This window comes from Haliotis asinina, chromosome 7, assembly GCF_037392515.1.
Source record: "Haliotis asinina isolate JCU_RB_2024 chromosome 7, JCU_Hal_asi_v2, whole genome shotgun sequence".
In the NCBI taxonomy this organism is placed as follows: Eukaryota; Metazoa; Mollusca; class Gastropoda; order Lepetellida; family Haliotidae; genus Haliotis; species Haliotis asinina.
In genome coordinates, this window is record NC_090286.1 from 54,945,160 (window position 1) to 54,964,676 (window position 19,517).

At 38.3% G+C, this 19,517-nt stretch overlaps 1 protein-coding gene across 3 annotated transcripts in view; it reads left to right on the forward strand.

Annotated features, from left to right (window-relative positions):
• Positions 1-3,259: 3,259 nt before the first annotated feature.
• Positions 3,260-19,517, forward strand: part of LOC137291894 (protein wntless homolog) — a 191,275-nt gene continuing 175,017 nt past the window's right edge. For 2 of the 3 annotated variants that reach the window (XM_067823451.1, XM_067823452.1), the window contains exons 1-7: positions 3,266-3,452; positions 15,117-15,416; positions 15,897-16,027; positions 16,708-16,863; positions 17,368-17,504; positions 18,126-18,392; positions 19,156-19,363. In XM_067823451.1, coding sequence (XP_067679552.1) covers positions 3,347-3,452; positions 15,117-15,416; positions 15,897-16,027; positions 16,708-16,863; positions 17,368-17,504; positions 18,126-18,392; positions 19,156-19,363 — 1,305 coding nt within the window. In that variant the 5' untranslated portion in view covers positions 3,266-3,346. Of the gene's footprint in view, positions 3,453-15,116; positions 15,417-15,896; positions 16,028-16,707; positions 16,864-17,367; positions 17,505-18,125; positions 18,393-19,155; positions 19,364-19,517 lie in introns of all 3 variants that reach the window. The other variant, XM_067823450.1, reaches the window with a different exon arrangement.

Sequence of the window (19,517 nt, forward strand, 5' to 3'; positions counted from 1 at the left end):
CTATTACAGAGTTAACACAAACAACAACTTTACATGAAGCTTGAATGTTTCTCTTTCTGTCATTTGAAAAGACGAGAAGAAAGTTTCTCACTTCCTTCCCAAGAGTTTTGTTTTCGGGGGGCTGAATGATACGAAGGGGTTATGAGGCAGATGTTTTCGAAACACCAATACATGCAGATTTGTCACAGAGGATAGGTCGCCACACTCTCTTGGAAATATGCAACAAACAGTATGGGAACACCCTAAATATTTTTTATATAAACTTTAACGTGGTGAGGTCATTAATGCTCTAAGGTAAATGCAACTTTCTGTGTACGTGATGAGCACATTAAACGACACATTGGAACATGCCTGTGAAGCAACTGCTTGATTCAATATTCCTTTGAGTGAAATGAAACAACGTGAAAAACAGCGAAAAACATGGGTGCTGAAATACACCCGCATCATCTTTGAGTCAAACGCCCAAACACAACACCCATGTGCATGTGGAAGAAGCGTGTCTTAAAAGAAGCTTCTTATCGGTGCCCTATGTAATGGGTCTGTTGTTGTCAACTGTCGGTGTCCCGTATAACAGGTTATTGTTGTTGCTGTCTACTAGTCGCTGTCCTGTTGAACAGGTCTATTGTTTCTGTCTACAGAGTTGTGCAAAATAAGATACTATTTTAGTTTACAGATCGGCATTAAATATGTATAATGTAGCTGCATGCAGATCACCATGATTACAGATGTAATATTGCTGCCAAAAGTTTGGTGAGATATGGCCATGGGTGGCGTGTTGCTGACTAGAGGTTGGTGAGATATGGACATGGGTGGAGTGTTGCTGACTAAAGGTTGGTGAGATATGGCCATGGGTGGAGGTTGCTGACTAAAGACTGGGGATATATAGGCAGTGCTCCTTCTATGGCGAATACTTTAGGAATTATAGTAGTGTTGTTGTGGATCAGAGCTACCGTCCCCAGGTCTATGCCGTGGTTATACAATCGTCTTTGGTGTTGTCGTCCGGGACGATGGCGATGAAAGAGGCACATGGGAATCTGAGACAACATAGGAAAGGCGCTAATAGGTCAAATTTCGTCCACACTAGGACCGATGGAATAGCCAGGCTGTCAAAGCGTTGCGGTTTGACTCCCCTCAAGAGTATCAATGTGGGCAAGAGTCAATCAGCGACTCACAAGGAATGATACTCACATTCTCTACAACTTTACTAAGTGTGGCTTAAACAACAAACAAGCTGTACTCGTTAACTGTACCCGACGTGCCCTACATGCAAATGGACGGGCTTCTTAAAGAATGGACCAATGGTCGACTCAATCCCCAAAACACAAAATCAGCATTACTCGTCAGCCTTGCCATTGTGGGGACGTCTTTTTGAGTCGTGCGAACCCGGCGTGCCTATCTCCTACACTTAGATTCAATCCAATACTCAGTACATATTAGACTATAGGCGGATCCAGAGGGTTTCCAAGGGTGCAGATTTGACGTGATTCTGGTACTTGGCTTATGAACATCATATTAAACGTTTCACCAATGTGCATGATAAATGGCGAAAACCTGCGTCACTTCGGACATTTGTATGAACTCGGCACACCAGGCTATGCCGTTACTCAGATATGAGCGCGGAGCATCGATACACCAACCTCTCCCACCTCGTATAGTAATCAACACGTAATGTAGCTGTCTCAGGTGTGTGTGATGTAACCTGACGCCGTTGGTGTGTATTTACGGGACCAACAGCAGGTCAGAACAACATGTGACTTGACAACGTGGCCATCGACACCGGAGTCGTCAGCCAGACGTTCGTTCTGTGGTGAGCATGGTTTTACGCCGCTTTTAGCAATATTCCAGCAATAGCACGACGGGGGACACCAGAAATGCGCTTCACAATCTGGGCCTATATGGGGAATCGAACACGGGTTTTAACCACTGGGGTACCTCTTCTCCCCTCAGATGTTCTGTAACTGACACCGATCAGTGTATTACCATCCCTGATATAATCTGTGGAAGACATTAATCCTCCACCAAAATGACACATCGGCGTTAGAATCCCGAATTCCATAACGAGTAATGTATCTGTTTACCGTCAGCGAAGAAATAAGAAATACATTTATTACATAGATTTCATATGCTGCATGGTCCTTTTTAGGTATCTGTTAACAAACATGTATGTGTGTATATGTACGTACGTAAAAGACGCACACATTATCGCACCAGGTCATTTCCCACTCACATGTAGGTATGTTATTTCCGAATTAGCACTAAAGTGCTAAAAAATCTAAAATTTTAGACTACACGTCGTGAACGACAGATGGAATCATCTGGACAACTGCTGTTTGAAATGGTAAATATACGTTCGACAATGCATGACCAAGAGAGCATCTAAAAATTGGCCACACTATGGATTCTTGTCTGAATTTAAATAGTGGGTAGGTAGAATTGCCTCCTATGTGAAATCACATCAGACAAAAATAGGGAGTTAATTATTTTGTGACAACATGTTTGATAGGCCTTACAAGAGGCTGCTCCCTAGTCCGTGATCTGATACGTCCTCTGGTGCTACTCGTGGAATAATCTGGTGGCGGGAAGTGTCTCGAGCGTGTTGTTTCACGGGCAAATATCCTTTGATGTGAATAATGAACCTGTCAGTTACACTTCCTGAAGACGACTTAATGATGTGATCGAAGCTGACAAACATCCAAGCTCTCCCTCCATCAAATGTGTTGGAAGGTTTTGGTCAAAATCTGTTTCGAGTGTTTTCCAGAAATGAGCTAGGATATTTTCCTTCGTGTTTATGATAATGAACAGATTGAAAAGAGTAAAACAAAACGCTTTGGAAGAAAACAGAGTATTCACTGCTACAAACGGCTGGGTTTGAGACTCATACAACCCTCATTGATTCAAGCCCTATTCGCACGCACAATATTTGTTGTATATTTGCAAGCGTGTAAATTTACACCTGCTACAGGCCACATGCAAATTTGCTCTAGATGTAAATACACACGAGTAAGTTATAACATCAAAAAATATCACATAAAAAATAGTGTTGAATCAGGGATAAACAACAACTAAAAAGAGTCTCCCTGGTTGAATCGAGTTTTAGTGTGAACAGTGAATTGGCTCACAAATGTGTGTTTTGTCACTGTTTTGTCCTCGAAAGTAGAATAAATAATTTATAGAAAGATAACATGCCCGAAGCACTCTTGCTAGGACCGTATGGTCTAGTGGTATGGAAATAATGCCAGACGCTTAAGTTATCTCCCTTAGTTTCCAGACGGCCAGCAGCTGGCGCGCACATCAAAGGGTTTGGAGGATTGCCGATTGACACATTATTCAGAAAGTTATTGTCAAAATGGCCGGGGTGGTCTTGGAAAACTTGAGCAATCGAAAACTTTCTATACTTGGAGTGACGCTTTTGTTGGTCCTTGTGGGATTTTTCCTGATCGGAGGAATTATAGGTAAGGTGTAGGTTGATGCGCACGCTTTTGCAGGGTGCTTTTGTTTATCTTTCAGCGAGGTTGTTTTGATTCGCAGACAGACACTTGTCATGCATGCTGAACGCAGGTTCACCCAGTGCATCCATCATAGTCTTTGTCGAAGGAATCGTGTAAAACTGATAGTAGGGGTGATCAGTAAGAATATATCACGGTGGCGCTTAGTCCCTGAAAATCTTCATTTTGACAGAAACAAAACGAGCAATTAGAGTTGGACAGACCACTGTTCAGTGGACAGGGGTCACTCTGTTAGGGGTAGGATGCTCTTACTACAGTGTTCGGTGGAGTGAAGATAGAGGGGTGTTTCTTTCACTATGCGCAAGCTGTTTAAAAAAGAATTCCGACTTATTTTGTGTTTGGAAACAGTGAATAACAATAACCATAAACAATATCACCTTGTCACCTCTGATACTATGCTAAATGATACAGATTGTGTTGTGATAACATAACACATGGCAATATATGTTGCAATGAATCCTGTGGTCGATCCAACCTTTACGATTAGAACCAGTGATACAGATAACCTTTTGAAATATTTCACAATCATTTTTGATTTTTTTTGCTTCTGTTGATTCATCCTTTCTGTGGTCAGAATTGGGCCAGTCAAACAACAATCCACCATAATCCCATAAAATCATTGAGGCATGAAGTCCCATACTGTTATATTTAACATAACTAAACAATAACCTTCAGGAATGGACCCCATGACAGAGACGTGCCCAGGACAAATAACAGGTTGGAGGGTTGGCATGAGAGGTTAGAGTAACTTGTTAGAAAAGCCCACCCCAACGTTTTCGAGATGATCCATTTCATGTTGGACTGGAGACACAAATAAACAAACTGAACATGGTGCAACATAGTGCTGGCCAGACACTGCTTCCAAAGAAAAAGAAACAACAAGACCTTCAGAGAGAACTGTCCGCCCTGGAACATAGGGCATTATTGATATGTTGTATTATTTAGATAGGGTATCTCATGGAACGAAACTTTCTTAAAGGTCACATGCAACGGAAAACACAACTTTGCAGATTCTTATACCTTTCGGTATGCAGTTACCGAACAAATCATAAAAATGCCAATTCATCCTATAAAGTTGAAAAAAAAAAACGTGATGGAAAAACCCGCGAAATCGGAGTTCAAGTGATTCACTAAATTTCCTCCAGCGCTGTTGGAAGAAGTTGTTTCAACAGCTGTGCTGTGCCCAGAACACATGCGCAGTGAATAGGTTCGCGGTGTATGAGGTCATGAGCAGTAGTCTAATCTTGGTTGTGTACACAAACAAGTAAATAATGTACTCGTTACATAAAAAATCTTGTTGATTGTAGGAAGCAGCCTTTGTCACAGAGAAAGCACAATGTCTGGTTTATTGACACCTACATGTTTGCCTGCCTGTCTGCTAAGGACAATATGCAATACACAGCTTCAATCATTGACCGCATGCAATTTAAACTTAACACTTATCAGGCTATACGCCATAAACAAACTAAATTGATTTATGACTCATGCACCCGAGTCCTGTCTCTGCCACTTTATGTAGTTAAGCAGGTGTGATACTTTTACATATGACATGTTTTTATGTCTGTGGGTTGCAAAGAAACTATATGCATTTTTATCGGATGACTGGATCTGATGGAAACTGGTGCAAATGCTTGTCAGTTTCAAGTCCTGCTTTGTATTTGGACGAATGACAGTTTCCAGAACAGAACCTTATTACACTCAGGTCGATATCCCCAGCACATGAGATACAAATGGCAGTTAGATGTGAATATATAGCAGAATAGTGGTTAGCCGGAAGTTTTTACAGTTTGCATGATACTTTTACAGAATTTGCTGAGATTTTTCTGGACAGATATCTTTTTACACATAAATAGTGATCTAAATTTTTACATATTTAGTCTTTTTACAAAGAGACTGGTACATACATTGATCTTTCTTTTCTAAAATGTATACATTTAAAATATAATGAAATTCATCACCAATGTCATTTGAACAACATAATTTACATTTTCTTTCATCTCTTGGTATCCTATTCCATCTTCCTGCTGAGATGATTTTTGATTGGATCGAACGCAAATTCAGAGATGGATTTACAAAACCCCACATCTCTACATACGTTCTTTATAGATAACAACATAGTGTATATGATTTTGTTTGACAACAGTATATCAATCCATACTGATATGACACGTCAAATACAATACAGGAAAGTTGTTATTCATAAAGATTCTTACATTCTTGTGACTCGCCATATTTCTAAAATGCCCACCATCTTTCTGAACACACTATGGGCCCCACACTATGAGCCCTCGGCGTATCAGCAAATGAACCAGCCAATCGGTAGCTGCCGTTACACTTGAGTGCACATCCACCAGCTATGACTGGGTTTGGTCTCCTGCTTGCTTCGTCTTATAATTTTATTTATTTGTCTTCTTACAAACAGCAGAACTGATAATGGAATATATGTTATTAGTACCAATAGTGGTGGAATATTTGATATGTTGATATTTCAAATGTTTTTTGGGTTTTTTATCTCGTGATCAATAGTGGTAACACAAAATACTCCCGTCTTTCATGCATATTAAATTATCCCAAATCAGATGGACTGCTGTCAAGCTTACACTAGATGTTTATTTACCTTTGGGAAGGAATTATCAGATTACAACAAGAAAGTGAAAGATTATATTTCATACAAAAACATTCTATTTACAAATTTACGAAAAATGCTACAGATTAGTATCAAATATACAATAAAAAGTCATGCGGTAGCATTGTAGTTGCATCTGCAAGCCTTTTTGCCATCATCAGCTCCCTAGATTCTATTTTCGGCCTTATAATAAAGTATTTGATGCCATCTTCGTCACATCACCTTCCTCTGATGACATTAATTGTGCCTTCTTTAATGCTTGTTCATAATTTGCTTTCTTATGTATGGGGAGGTCTGCCTGTCGTATCCCATGGATTCGATTTCTGAAGAAAACAGCCAATATGATAATACTTGCATTAAGTGAATGGCAAACCACTGTGAAAATAGAATTAATGATTATTTTCAGAATCTCATAGCAAGTATATTATTGATACTTGTGTATTTAGTGCATTAGAACACAGGTGTTGTATGGTACAGCATGTTTACTCCTTTGAAAGATCATACGGATTAATACTGTGGGGTGATTGTTACTGTATCTCCCAGCCGTGAACAAAGTCTAATCCCTTGTTAATTGATGAGCAAATCATGTCAGTAAAGGCTCATTAATTTAAAACCCCTAATGCCTTGTAAATTGATATCATCTCAGTTAAGATTCATTAATTAACATACCTTCTTCCTTGTTAATTGATGGTAAGCCAAGTTTATGTAGTGCATCTTCTTAAAACAATTTAATCTAATTCTTGATTCCCAAAAGCTAGTTAAATTGTGTTTTTGTTTACTTACTGTAGTTTTTCTGATATTTTCTCATGACGTCATTGTGTTTGTTTTGGTTGTTTTTCTTTCTTGAGATGGTTTCCGTTTTTTTCTGGAAACATCTTGTCATATCCACTGCAGCAAACAAAATACAGTACCCTGACAGAAACTTTATGTTTCAATAAAACTGACATATACATTATACAGTGATACAGAATTATAACAGGAAGTTGATACCAAACACTTGCACCCAATTCAAACAGCTAAACAAAATCGCCCATGAACATCACATTTTGTTGCATAATTTGACTGTGCAACAAAAGTCACGTTTCAAGCTCAAGAAATGAGTATTCTTATTTATATGACAGTAGGCTTTGCTTATTTATTGTTGTGCACTGATGCATATAGGACAGAACATTAAGCAGAACTGCAATACCTTGAAACTCAGCGCGTGAAATAACAGGGAGAGCTGTCTTAGCAAAATCCCATGCATAATCCATGATGTCCTTATTCTGTCCTGTTTCCAGCCTGAAAAATACAATTCTAACTTTATTGTCAGCACAATGAAGATAAATTCATGTCGAGGTTATTGTAAAAACACCTGAAGTTTTACGTGTTGAATGGTTTCACGCATTGAAACTCTTGCAGTTACTGTACTTAAATCGTATTAAGTATATTCTTACGTCTGTTGTGGATTTAGGGTAATTCCTCTTACAGACTCAGCATTCTGTAGCGTCTGACTCACAGTTGCCTGTGAAAATAGATCCATGGGAAAAATACAATTAGCATTTTGAAAAAAACCTAACAAAACGACTAGCAGGTATTACAACTAAAGTCTTAAATTCGAATTGCTGCGAATACAACATCATATAAGAATACCTTGTCTGAAAACGTTACAACCATTTGCAAAGAAGTGAACAATCAATTTAGTTTTTAAAATATATTTGTGTTAAGTTTGATTTTGAAATGCCTTAGCGATTTTGAAAAGGACGTATTTTGTGAATAAATGGGTTTATAGTCATTAAAGTCACTATTCCATCCATATAATGACATGTGATATGGGAAGCCAAAATACATATGTGCATGAATTCTGGGATTAGTCTTTATTGCTCCATCTTGGTTGTTTTTGATGAAACCTTCCTCTTAAAACATAAAACAGAACGTTTTACGTCTGTAAGAATACGTCAAAAATCTGTCTTATACTAATTATACATTATAATTGAAATTGCATGCAACATGTAATCCTTCAGCTCAAGCGCAAAGAATAGCCAGTGTTACCTGGGGAATATATTCCACTCCATAGCCTAGTTAAGTCCCAGGTAGGATATTTATGACATGTAATAAACCTTTGATCAGCCAATTAGTCGGGCTGTTGTTCTCATATCGTGATTCAATATACTAAACACTTACTAAATGAAGGGATGCTCTACAGCTCTGTGTATTGAGCTCCCTGCTAAATGGTATGGTAGTCATGCTGCTGAAGGAACACATGGCGTCATCAGGATTGCCTTACTGGTTTTGCAAATGATATACTTGCGTCATCTGTATTATACTCACCTGAGCTGAATGTGCCCTATGAAGAAATATCGCTGACAGACATTCATAACGGCTTTGTAGATGTAAAGTCTCAAATTCACGATAGCAAAAATGTCCATACGTTGGTGTGCAGTGATCAACTGCATTTCCCATCAGGTGTTCATATATTATTTAGATCTCAAAAGCTCATCAAAATACTTGCTCTTCCTCTCTGTAACTTCTCCAACTTCCTGCTGATTTCAGACAGATACTTTTTTCTGCTTATTTCATCTGCCTTGAATTACCTGTTTACAGTCCGGATGTTACTAATTAAAACCCCTTTCTCAAAATGCTTACATTCACCAACATACATACCAAGGGAGTCTACACCATTAATTGTTGCTTACGCATGTCACGAGTTAGTAGTATTCCTATTGCTTTGGTACAAGAAATACAATGGAAAGTGCACATGTACACAACGGTTTGTGAAACATGTAAATAAGGTATCTCACTTTAATACGAATTTTGCCAATTGACCATGTTGTTGAAATAGACTATTGTTCATCAAGACGAAGCATTATCAAAACACTAACCCAAATCAGCCAAATACTAGTAATCCCACTGCTGGTATCCTCTTTGCCAGTTGACCGAACTTGTTTATTTTAAGAGTAAGAGGATTATAAGGCATGATCAACTGAGTTTGGTCGTTTAACTATTCCAACACGGCCATCACCAGCAGAGGGAATAATTTACACATCTCAATTTTTTGTGCTTATTTATTGTGTTTGTTTTTTATTCACAGTTTATATCAACACCGCTACCATACAACATACAACACGCAATTTAAATGCAGCATGTGTTGTCACATATGTATATAAATTTGAATTACAAACATGGGTACAGCTTAAAGACAATCTTATTTGGAAATAGTTAATTATCTGGTCTTAATAATCTATCCATCTTAAGATCTACCCACCTTGTCACTGCTTCTTCTAGATTTGACACTAAATATGATGGAAGAATTAACCTTGTGGTTTGTCATATGATAATCGTGTATTAGAACTTTCGTTAATTTACCTTTCTAAAGTGCATTAGAGAGGCATTAACATAAGCTTCTAGCTTGTTTGCCAATCCATTTATCTTCACGATTCAGTGTGTTTAAACCATATATATATATATATACATGTGACTTTCCCCTTCTAAAGATTCCACACATAGAGGTAACAAACTAATTGTATCAATATAGAGCATATATGAGAATGTTATTGGTAAGATAATTATCTTTGGTGTCTTGATGGTAAAATTGTGGATGCTCATTTTGTTTTGATATTTTGCAAACATCTTGGAAATAATCTTCAGCTACGTATACATAAGTTTCTTTCCTCTTTCCGTTGATAAGTTATCAACACATAATAATGATAAAGCAGCTTTAGTACAACCCAAGTTTAATCTGTCCCATAGACAGCCACGTGAAACTTGATTCGTATGTCTAGTATATGTTGTTTAAATAGTTGTAGTTTTTGTAATGATCATTGGAAAATTGAATGTGTATGAAGCTGAGATGATTTCTAAGCTAGTAGATAAATGTAGAAAACAATTTGAACAAAACTTCTGAAAATGATTCTTGCGTATTTAAGTTATCATGCAAGTCTACGGGAATTTTGCTAATTATGACTCACTTTGGACAAGGCACTATATTTCACTATCTTTGCTTCTTCAAACTCACGTTTCTCATCAACTTTGCTGATAAGCAATTCTGATGCAGTGGTGCCACCTGTTGCTAGATGTCAGACATCAGAATCTTAGAAGATAATCGGACTTGTTACTTGGAGATGTTAACAAAGATGTTAAGTTACTAGTAATTCATGCTTTTCACAAAGAAGCCAGTCTGCTGCCACTCCACACCCAGCTCCTCCATGATGGAAAGCTCACACAATTTGTGAAGAAGAAGTCTGTATCTGCAGACCACTCGTGAATTGTCACTGCTTGGTGGCTGTATAAGGGACAGCTCTGCCCAACTGTGCTTCTGACAATGTGTTCAAGAGCGTATGCCCCAAGCCCCAAGTGTGTTTGAATGAATTTGTGAAAATTACGAACCATATGAAGTCTTTGAAGGGCATTTAAGTCTTTGAAGGGCATTTAGAAGTGAAATGCATAAGAATGAAGATTTTATGGATATCAACTTCTTTATATGAGAACACAACGTTTCGGAGTTAATACTTACTCCTGCATCATGTGATTGAGAGTGGGGTACAGAGCTATATTTATATGTACAGGTAAAACAATAACAAAGTAACAAATGGAATGAATTAACGAAAGCTGGAAGCCAGTATGAACAAGCGCTGATGGGAACCCGACAGTTATGATAACAATGATAGAAGCCAATGGTAATACATTACAGATGATGGGATATGTTTACATAACACAGGTAGGGGGTAAGGACGATGTACATGATTGGGGATAAGGATGGAAGCCAATGGTGGATGATGTTTACATAACACATGATTGGGGATTAAGGATGATACATGGGGGTTGATGATGTACAAACACAAGTAGATAAGGATGTACACGTGTAGATTGGCTATACATGAATTACATAGATAGAATGTACACAGATAGAATTAAATAAATTAACCTCATCTATCTGTGTACATTCTATCGATGTAATTCATAGATTATTACATAAATTAACCTCATCTATCTGTGTACATTCTATCGATGTAATTCATGTAGTATTCACCGTAGGCCCATTTGACTAAATTCCAGTGGAAGTGCCAGGACACTTTCCTGTAGCTAGGAATTGACACGAAATGCTTCAATGCTTTTGTGTTAAGAATATTACAGATGTAACTGCAGCAACTGAAACTTATAAAAGTAGTACTAAGCAGGTATGTACTGATGTCTGGGCTCCCGTACTTTGGAATAGATGATAAAGGGCAGGGTTATTACTTACATTGTAGCCTAAAATCTAGAAACGGATTTATCTCAAAAGATGTCCTGACCCTGAATATAAATAAGTGATGTTGGATAAAAGGCATGGGTTCAAAATGAAAGAATTTTTGACACTGCTTTATTATGATTATTTTGATCACATGTAGGAATTTTTTACATTTGAACAGTTGCAAAAGTTTGGTAGTGAGAATATTCTAGTCAAGTCATGATCAGTCAGTCATTATCTCATGCTCACTCGTTACATTCAAGTGGTTTGAGAAACATAGTTTAAATTAAATTCTTGATAAAATCATAACAAAGTTGACTCAGAATATGGAAAAAAACATATTTTTAGAATATCTTCGACTTTGTCAATACATAGAGCATGATTCCCACCTTTTCTTTATCTTAGTTTTCATTAAATTCTTTATCACCATTACAATTCATATGGTTAACGAATGATAGTTAAATTCTATAAAATTATTTGAATAAATGATATAGCTAAAATGGAATAATCATTAAAACGACCGTGCGTTATCAGAAATGAGTGGTCCACTGTAACTTGATAATGCCCGCAAAATGCTTAACGACGGGCCATTATCAAGCCTGTTGTTAGGTGACGTCATAAGTAGCTCAGCTGTTGAAGTTCAATCACCTACGGCGCGTTTGAACTTGGGTTCATTATTGACCATATATCTGGCTCACATTCGTCACATGTGTCTGTGCCATTATGCATTTTCCTGCCTGTGCCAGTCATAACAATTGTACCATAAATGACAACATGCAGCAATGAAAATATCGACTTGTAGTCTAACGTTGTTGATCACTGAAAACAATGGCGGCTGGTAGTATGAGCAGACGTCAAGGTCGAATGTGACGTCACTCGCAATAGTGACGTCATCTGTGTTGTTCTATGACGTGTCTATATTTCTAAAATGTGTGTCAGTGACCTCCGTCGTTTTGTTGGCAGTAAATGCTTCTAAACCGATGCCGCTGTTTTATTCTTAATTTATTAAAAATTGTATAATTCATTTTAGCTATAATAACGGTAACGCTATTTTTCAGGGCATTATCATTTGCAGAAGCCTGAGGTCTTTCATCAACTGCCCTCCTTCGTCGGGCAGTTGATGAAAGACCTCGGGCTTCTGCAAATGATTATGCCCTGAAAAATAGTGTTACCCTTATATTATCATACACGTTTAGTTATTAAAGGGGCACTGATGCGGAGCAATTTCCGTGGACTGGTGTAAACTTTTGTTATTGTTTTTCTCCCGTGAGTACCCGGATGATATCCCAGAATTCATGACTGGTTCGTGACCTCTGCTGCGCAGTCCGTAAAAGCAACTGATAGTTTAATTATAGACAGATCAACTTAAGTGAAGTCATTTTTACTTCATTACAAATGTATTATGAAAACAAATGAAACACTTTGAAGGTTAACCATCTGCCAGTGGTAGAAATGGTAAAAAGCTATTAGGACGGAAAAATAACGAAGCCAATGTACGTCTCTATATTTTGTCTCATAACCCTAATTAGTTTATTGTCATATTTGTATGATTCTGAAAATTAATGAAAGAACACACGGTCTGCTTATACTCATAGTAAATTTCTAACATAACAGCAACATTTATACATTGTCAATTTGGATCCTATTTCACACACATATGCGATCTAGTGTGTGTTTTCTGTAATACAGATTCTGCTGAATGCTACAACAAATAAATTAAAACAAAATGCAAATAGTGAAAGTAAAACAGACTAATTTTATAGCAACAATGTCAGGCTACTACCTTGTTCATGAATGCATCCATCAATATCCACGTAAAAGAAATTGTATTCCATTCATCTGCAGCTGGTAAATAATCATGCTCTGTGTCGCGTCTTACAACTGTCTAGTTTGCGAAAAAGTAACACATCGTTTCACGTCTTTCGTTAGTGAAAACCAGATAAACCTCTCATTGGTCTCCCAAGATAGCACACCTGGCAACTAATTGTATGATGTCCACTATTCTAAGTAATTTAGTTAACCAATAATGAACAATCAATCAATCAGCGCAAGGGTGGTTAATTCTTTGAAGGGAGGATGTTGTTTTTGCACTCACACTTTACGACAGGGTGTTGTCATCTACACACTCTGCCTTTTGACAAATCCGCTAGAAGATAAAAGTAATTAATCAATCAGTGTGTTATCGGTTAATCCTTTGATCGATGTTTGTTTTTGCAACTCAGGTGATAAACCCTCTTGCATCACTTACATGCACATATTACAGAACATACAATACATTTGCCATTACAGACCTTAATTTATAATGTTGAGTATTTACTCCAGACAGGAGAAATGCCAAATGGGAACTTTTGTTGAATAACCGAAGTGGTGTTACTACTAATTATACCTGTTATAAATTCGTTAATTGACCATCCAGAGAATGATGACAAATAACACGTGTAGGTTCAAACGCGAGTTACAGCAAGGAATATGTAATCTCTGTGTCGCATGCAGTCTGAAAACACTTATGGGCCGAAACTGTTTTGAGGATACCAACGGAATTTCGTTACATAAGGAATACACACAGGCATTTGCCGTGTACTTGGGTAAATAGGTGAAATAAGGGGTTTTTACGTAAGAAAATTTTCAGATTTCTCTACCAAAGGCAAAGTCATCGTTTTTTGTTTACGAATTCAAATAAATCAACCGTGTGTTTTTATTATCATAAATAATAAACCATTGTAGCTACCATAGCTACCAAAATTTACGTATGATATTTGCTATCACAGCTGAACCAACACTGAAAACTACCTAAATATAAAGCTTTGCAATCTTCCGTACTGAAACAAATGGCTTGCTACGTGCCTGTAGACATCATATTTTGATGTAACATGATTAAATATCGAGGTTAAAAACACAGAAATAGGATCAAATTGGATCAGTAACTATACCATCCAAGCATCAGAAAAGAACTACACTGCTGGGATATTTGGTTACGATCGGACAAGGAATACCATGGATATTTTTAAACAAATGGCATATGATGGGCATCCGGCCTCCTGACTGTTTAGGCGAAGACATTGTGCTAATGTGGACAGGAGCCCAGTTCCTTTGTCCGTCACGGTCGAAGGAGCGGGCGCTGACCAATTTGCGGTTTGGTTTCGTAATTAGACCGTTGGCGAGAAACATTATTCGCTCCGCATCAGTGCCCCTTTAAGTGTGGGTAGTGGTGGGTAAACTGTCTAAGGCGCCAGGCTAGTTATCCAGCGAGCTTAAGATGTGGGGATTGAGCCCATCTGTGACTGGATGTAAAAACCCTGTCATCTTTGTGTGCAGCCTCTGTCAGTGTTGTCACAACACCAAGTGTACACTAAACAGCCTTGTGCACTTAAAAGAACCCACGATTCCTTTGGTAAATGACCAGATGGTGTCCACATGAATACATGCATTGATGCAAACACCTCAATGTGGGTACAGTACTGTGCAGAAAACTTAAACTTGGACAAAGTACTGTGTGTGTGACTGTGTCCCAGTCCATGAATTCTAGTGGCAGGACAAAGTGTATGATCCCCAAGGAGTTGGGATTGGCAATATGATGTACCGTTCAGATTGATATCTAGTGATTGAGGGAAAAGACAGCATCTTGAAGCAGCCCAGCTGGATATCACAAAAGAATGATTGTACATGAGAGATTGTTGTCTTCATTCAGACATAAAGCTATTAAATTAGGTAATACTCACACGTTTTCAGTTCAAGGATGAAATAACATGTTTTATTGAGCACTTTATTTCTGTTCCAGCACCATCTCCTTCCAATGTCATCAGCGCACTGACTGTGAAGTGTATCGACTCAAAAAAGGTCTTCAACACTTCCACGTGGTTCAACCCTCGTTCAACCAAGTCAGTACAAGAATGTGATCAAGTCAGTAGCTTGAAGGATCAGAAACTCCAGGAAAGACAAATAGAGGCTAACCAGATAGTGTTTGCACAGTGGTTGCCCCTGCCTCGAGGTGGAAAACAACTTGACATGTCTCGGTGGTTTCAGAACGTCATTGCAGTTATTCAAATTGACATTGGTTACAGTGAAAAGAATCCCATAGGTAAGTATCTAATGAAACACAGATCATTTTAATTCTAATCTGATCCTCCTAGAAATTGTATTTTGTCACATAGGTTGTTTAGTTTCAGCTGAGGAGGCTCTAACCCATTTCATGGTACATGGTAACAAGATTGTAATTTGGGTGAATTGATGGTTTGTTAATGTTTGAACTGTAAATAGACTTGAATGTGGAGCAAGCACTGTATGAAGGTTTGCTTGTTTTGGTTATAGAAACAGGGTTTTCATCATAAGCTGGTAGTATAGTAGTGATGATTCAGCGTTATTATTATTGTCGTTATGCTGCTTGTTGGCCTGCTGCATTTTAAACTGCAGCATATTAAAGGCAGTGTTACCAGTATATGAACCAAGAACTGATGCTTTGTATATTTTATCTCTTGTATTGTTTGATTTGACCAAACTGACAATGACCATGTTGATGGTCAATGCTTATTTTAAAGTTGAATTGATCTGGTGTCTGCAGGCCCTGACCCTGTCCTGCGGATGTTTGCCAGCATCGGATACCGTGACAAACATGACAAGGAAGATGACTGGAAAGTACTAGCAAGGGCTACTGAAGACCGCCATCTTGAGTGTCATCTTGATGACCATGAAGTAAGTAACCCAGATTGTGATCCTTGACAGCTTCATACTGGTGAATATCCACAACCGGAATCCACTTGCAATTATCTTCCTTACTAGGCAGCCATACACTAATGTTACAGAAATTCCCAATATATCCCAACTATGTCCAACCACTGGTGTGTTCTTGCACTATGCAAGGGATACCGGAGAACTTCCTTGAACGTGACAGGCTATACTATTTGAAGTATACTATTTCACCCCGTGAAGATGTGGGTTAGAATTGATCTTCTAGAATTGACCCATGCTTGTTGTAAGAGGCGACTAACAGGATCAGATGTTAAGACTCCGTGACTTGGCAGACCCATGTCATTGTATCCCAGTTGCTTAGATCAATGCTTATGCTATTGGCCACTGGATTTTCTGATCCAGGCTCATTTATTTACAGACTGCTGCTAGAATGCTGGAATATTGCGGAGTGCAGTGTAAAACTTCACTTATTCTGATTCACTCACTCTGTTTGTGGTTTCACTTCAACATGTTCATGCATCAAACCTGATGTATAATGGTGGACTAAGGCTGTTTGGATTATTTTTAGATTTTTTAAAGTTATGTTTGTATTTGTTTATGTCTTTGGGGTATTTGTTAAAATTGGTAGTTAATTGTTGAGTGTCATTGATTGGTATATTATTTACTGGGGTTTTTTTGTCCAGAAAGAAGAGGGAGTGCATTACCACTGTAATCTGATACCCTTCTTCGAGCTTGGAAGTGTTCACTATGACTACTACCTAGTCAACATCAGAATCCCCGTGCTGGAGTCCAGAGGCATCAACCTCGGAATTGGCAGCATAGAAGATATCCATGTTGTGGTGAGAGCTCTTAGATCATTGATTGCACTGTATGCTATTTATCATGTTCATCAACATCAGCATCGTGGATGGTGATTGTCAGTTGATACACTGGACCTTGTTCTCCAAGAGGGGATCAGAAAATGATGTATTGAATTTTTGTTTCTTGCTGTTTTTGTGGGTTTTTTTAGCTTATCACCTTCATTGTAATGATGTTGATGATGACAGTGATAAAAAATAATTCTAAATGACTTACATGCACCTACATTCAATTTGGGTCTTGGAATATTGCTGAGTACGGCGTAAAACTAAACTCACTCACTCACTCACTCACTCACTCACTCACTCACTCACTCAGTTTGGGTCTCATTTTCGTTCTTGTGGATGTGTGAACAACCAATGAAGTTTAAAGGCCAAATCTTGATTATTTATGGTGTTACAAAGACCTACTTAAATTTTCCCTCTAAGCTGGAAAGAGCTACTCCAAAGATTTTCTTCTCAAGTTAAGTACTGTTGCTTCTCCAGGTTATCCACCAGAATGGTGGTTTCACCCAAGTCTGGTTCTCCATGAAGACTGTTGTGTTCCCCGTCCTCCTTGCAGTTCTGGTGTGGTTCTGGAACAGAATACAGAAACTCAGTCGTCTTCCCAACCTCCTGGAAAGGTTTGTATTTGTTAGTCTGAAAGATACTGAATGTGATTGTTTTTGCACTAGATGACACTAACCGTAGCATTCATCACTACACTGTATCAAATTAGGATTCTATGTTACATCAGCTACCTTGCATTTTTCCTAAAGTAAATTATCTTTAAACAAAATTTAAATAATTTGAGCAGTTGATTACAAATCAAAGTTTTTGGATGTAACCAAGACAGAGTGCTAGTCTGTTCACATTTGTAGTTGAGGATGCTGCTTGTGCACAAATAACTTGATGCGATAAAAATTTCTACATATTGGGGCATTTTGGCCCCAGATCGCAAAAAATAATGATTGTTTTAAACCTTTATTGTTTACCATGGGAACGAAGCCACATGGTGAAACCATATTTTACTGGTCACCTAATCATATCCAGTAGTGTGATTGCCTGGCTTGGAATTAATAGTGGTGAAGGATAGGTCTCTTTTCAGCAATTATAGTAATATTAATAGTCATCACTTAATAAGACTTAAGATATATGAGGTCATTTTGAAAGTAAGTGAAAATGTACGGAAGTGGAAACATAGTGATCTTCACTCAGAAATGTCCCTATTGCAGTAATCATATGGAGGTACCTGTTGATTTCAGGACTCTGTTCTCCCTTGGCATAATCTTGTCTATTATGAACCTGCCTATCGAGTGGCTGACCTTGACTTTCAACATGCCATACATGCTGCTGGTGGGTGACATCCGCCAGGGGGCATTCTATGCAATGCTGTTGTCCTTCTGGATGATCTTCGCAGGGGAACATATGATGGACCAGGTTGAGAGAAATAAGCTCAGCGTGTACTGGAAACATCTGGCTGCGGTCATCTTTGGATGTGTTTGTCTCTTTGTCTTTGAGATGTGTGAGAGGTAGGTAATCCATGATAGCAGTTCACCATTTAGGTTTCAGGGATCACACAGGATGTGTTCAGGGTTCATCAGGGTCATGGAATGTTGGAAAGGATATGGAATCTAAGTTTGTCTTTCGCAGTTTTAGAATTGGTTTTAGAAACTAGAATGTTGTTTTAAGAATAGAAAATGGTACCGGTTTATCAGCAGTTGTTTACAGGTGATATGTCAGTGACCGCTTGGTGGACAATAGACTGTCAACGGCTATTATCCACAGTTAACAACACCCAGTGTGGTGATGTGTTGTTTTTAGCTCTGGCGCCATGAAGAAATGACTTAATACCGTCAAAACTTAGTGTCAATGTCATTTGTCAAGGTTATAATGTACTAATCTTATCCCCATTTTCCTTTAATATCCTCATCTCACTTTGGGTTAGAGGCATAAGGTCCCTGTGCAAGAAGATTTATTGATGTAGTGAAGATCGAATGGTTACATTATGTCATGAGTGTGGAAATGGTCATTGCTGTAAGTAATTGTCAAATGGTTATTCTTCTGTTAGTAAGTATATTTGACAACTTTTAACTGAGTCATGAACTGTTTCTATTCTGCTGAACATTGACCTTTGATGATGTCAGATGACAGCTTTGACAACATCAGCTTCGATCATTGAATAAATTTGATTGATTTGTTCATGTCTAAAATGACAGAGGAGTTGTATGTTGTATTATAAACATGTGTGACTGTGATAAACAATCAGCTGAAGATCTCTTTGATTGTTTACAGGGGTGTCCAGCTGACAAACCCCTTCTTCAGCATCTGGACGACGAAGGTTGGTACTAATCTGGCCTTGACCTTCATCATCCTGGCAGGCATGTCAGCTTGTCTGTATTTCATCTTCCTGTGCTACATGATCTTCAAGGTGTTCAGAAACATCAGTGCCAAGAAGCTTTCACTCCCTCACATGAGCAGCGTGCGACGCAAGTTCTACATGGTATGGCATTCATTCGTGTTCATTAGAGACCAGGTCATTGATTCAAGCACTACCCTGATGTAATGCCCTGTCTTTGAGCCTCTTGCAATGGACTCTTAAACACACTGAGAAGCTTGTTCTGGCCATTTATCTTTCAGGAATGTGGAAACTGCTG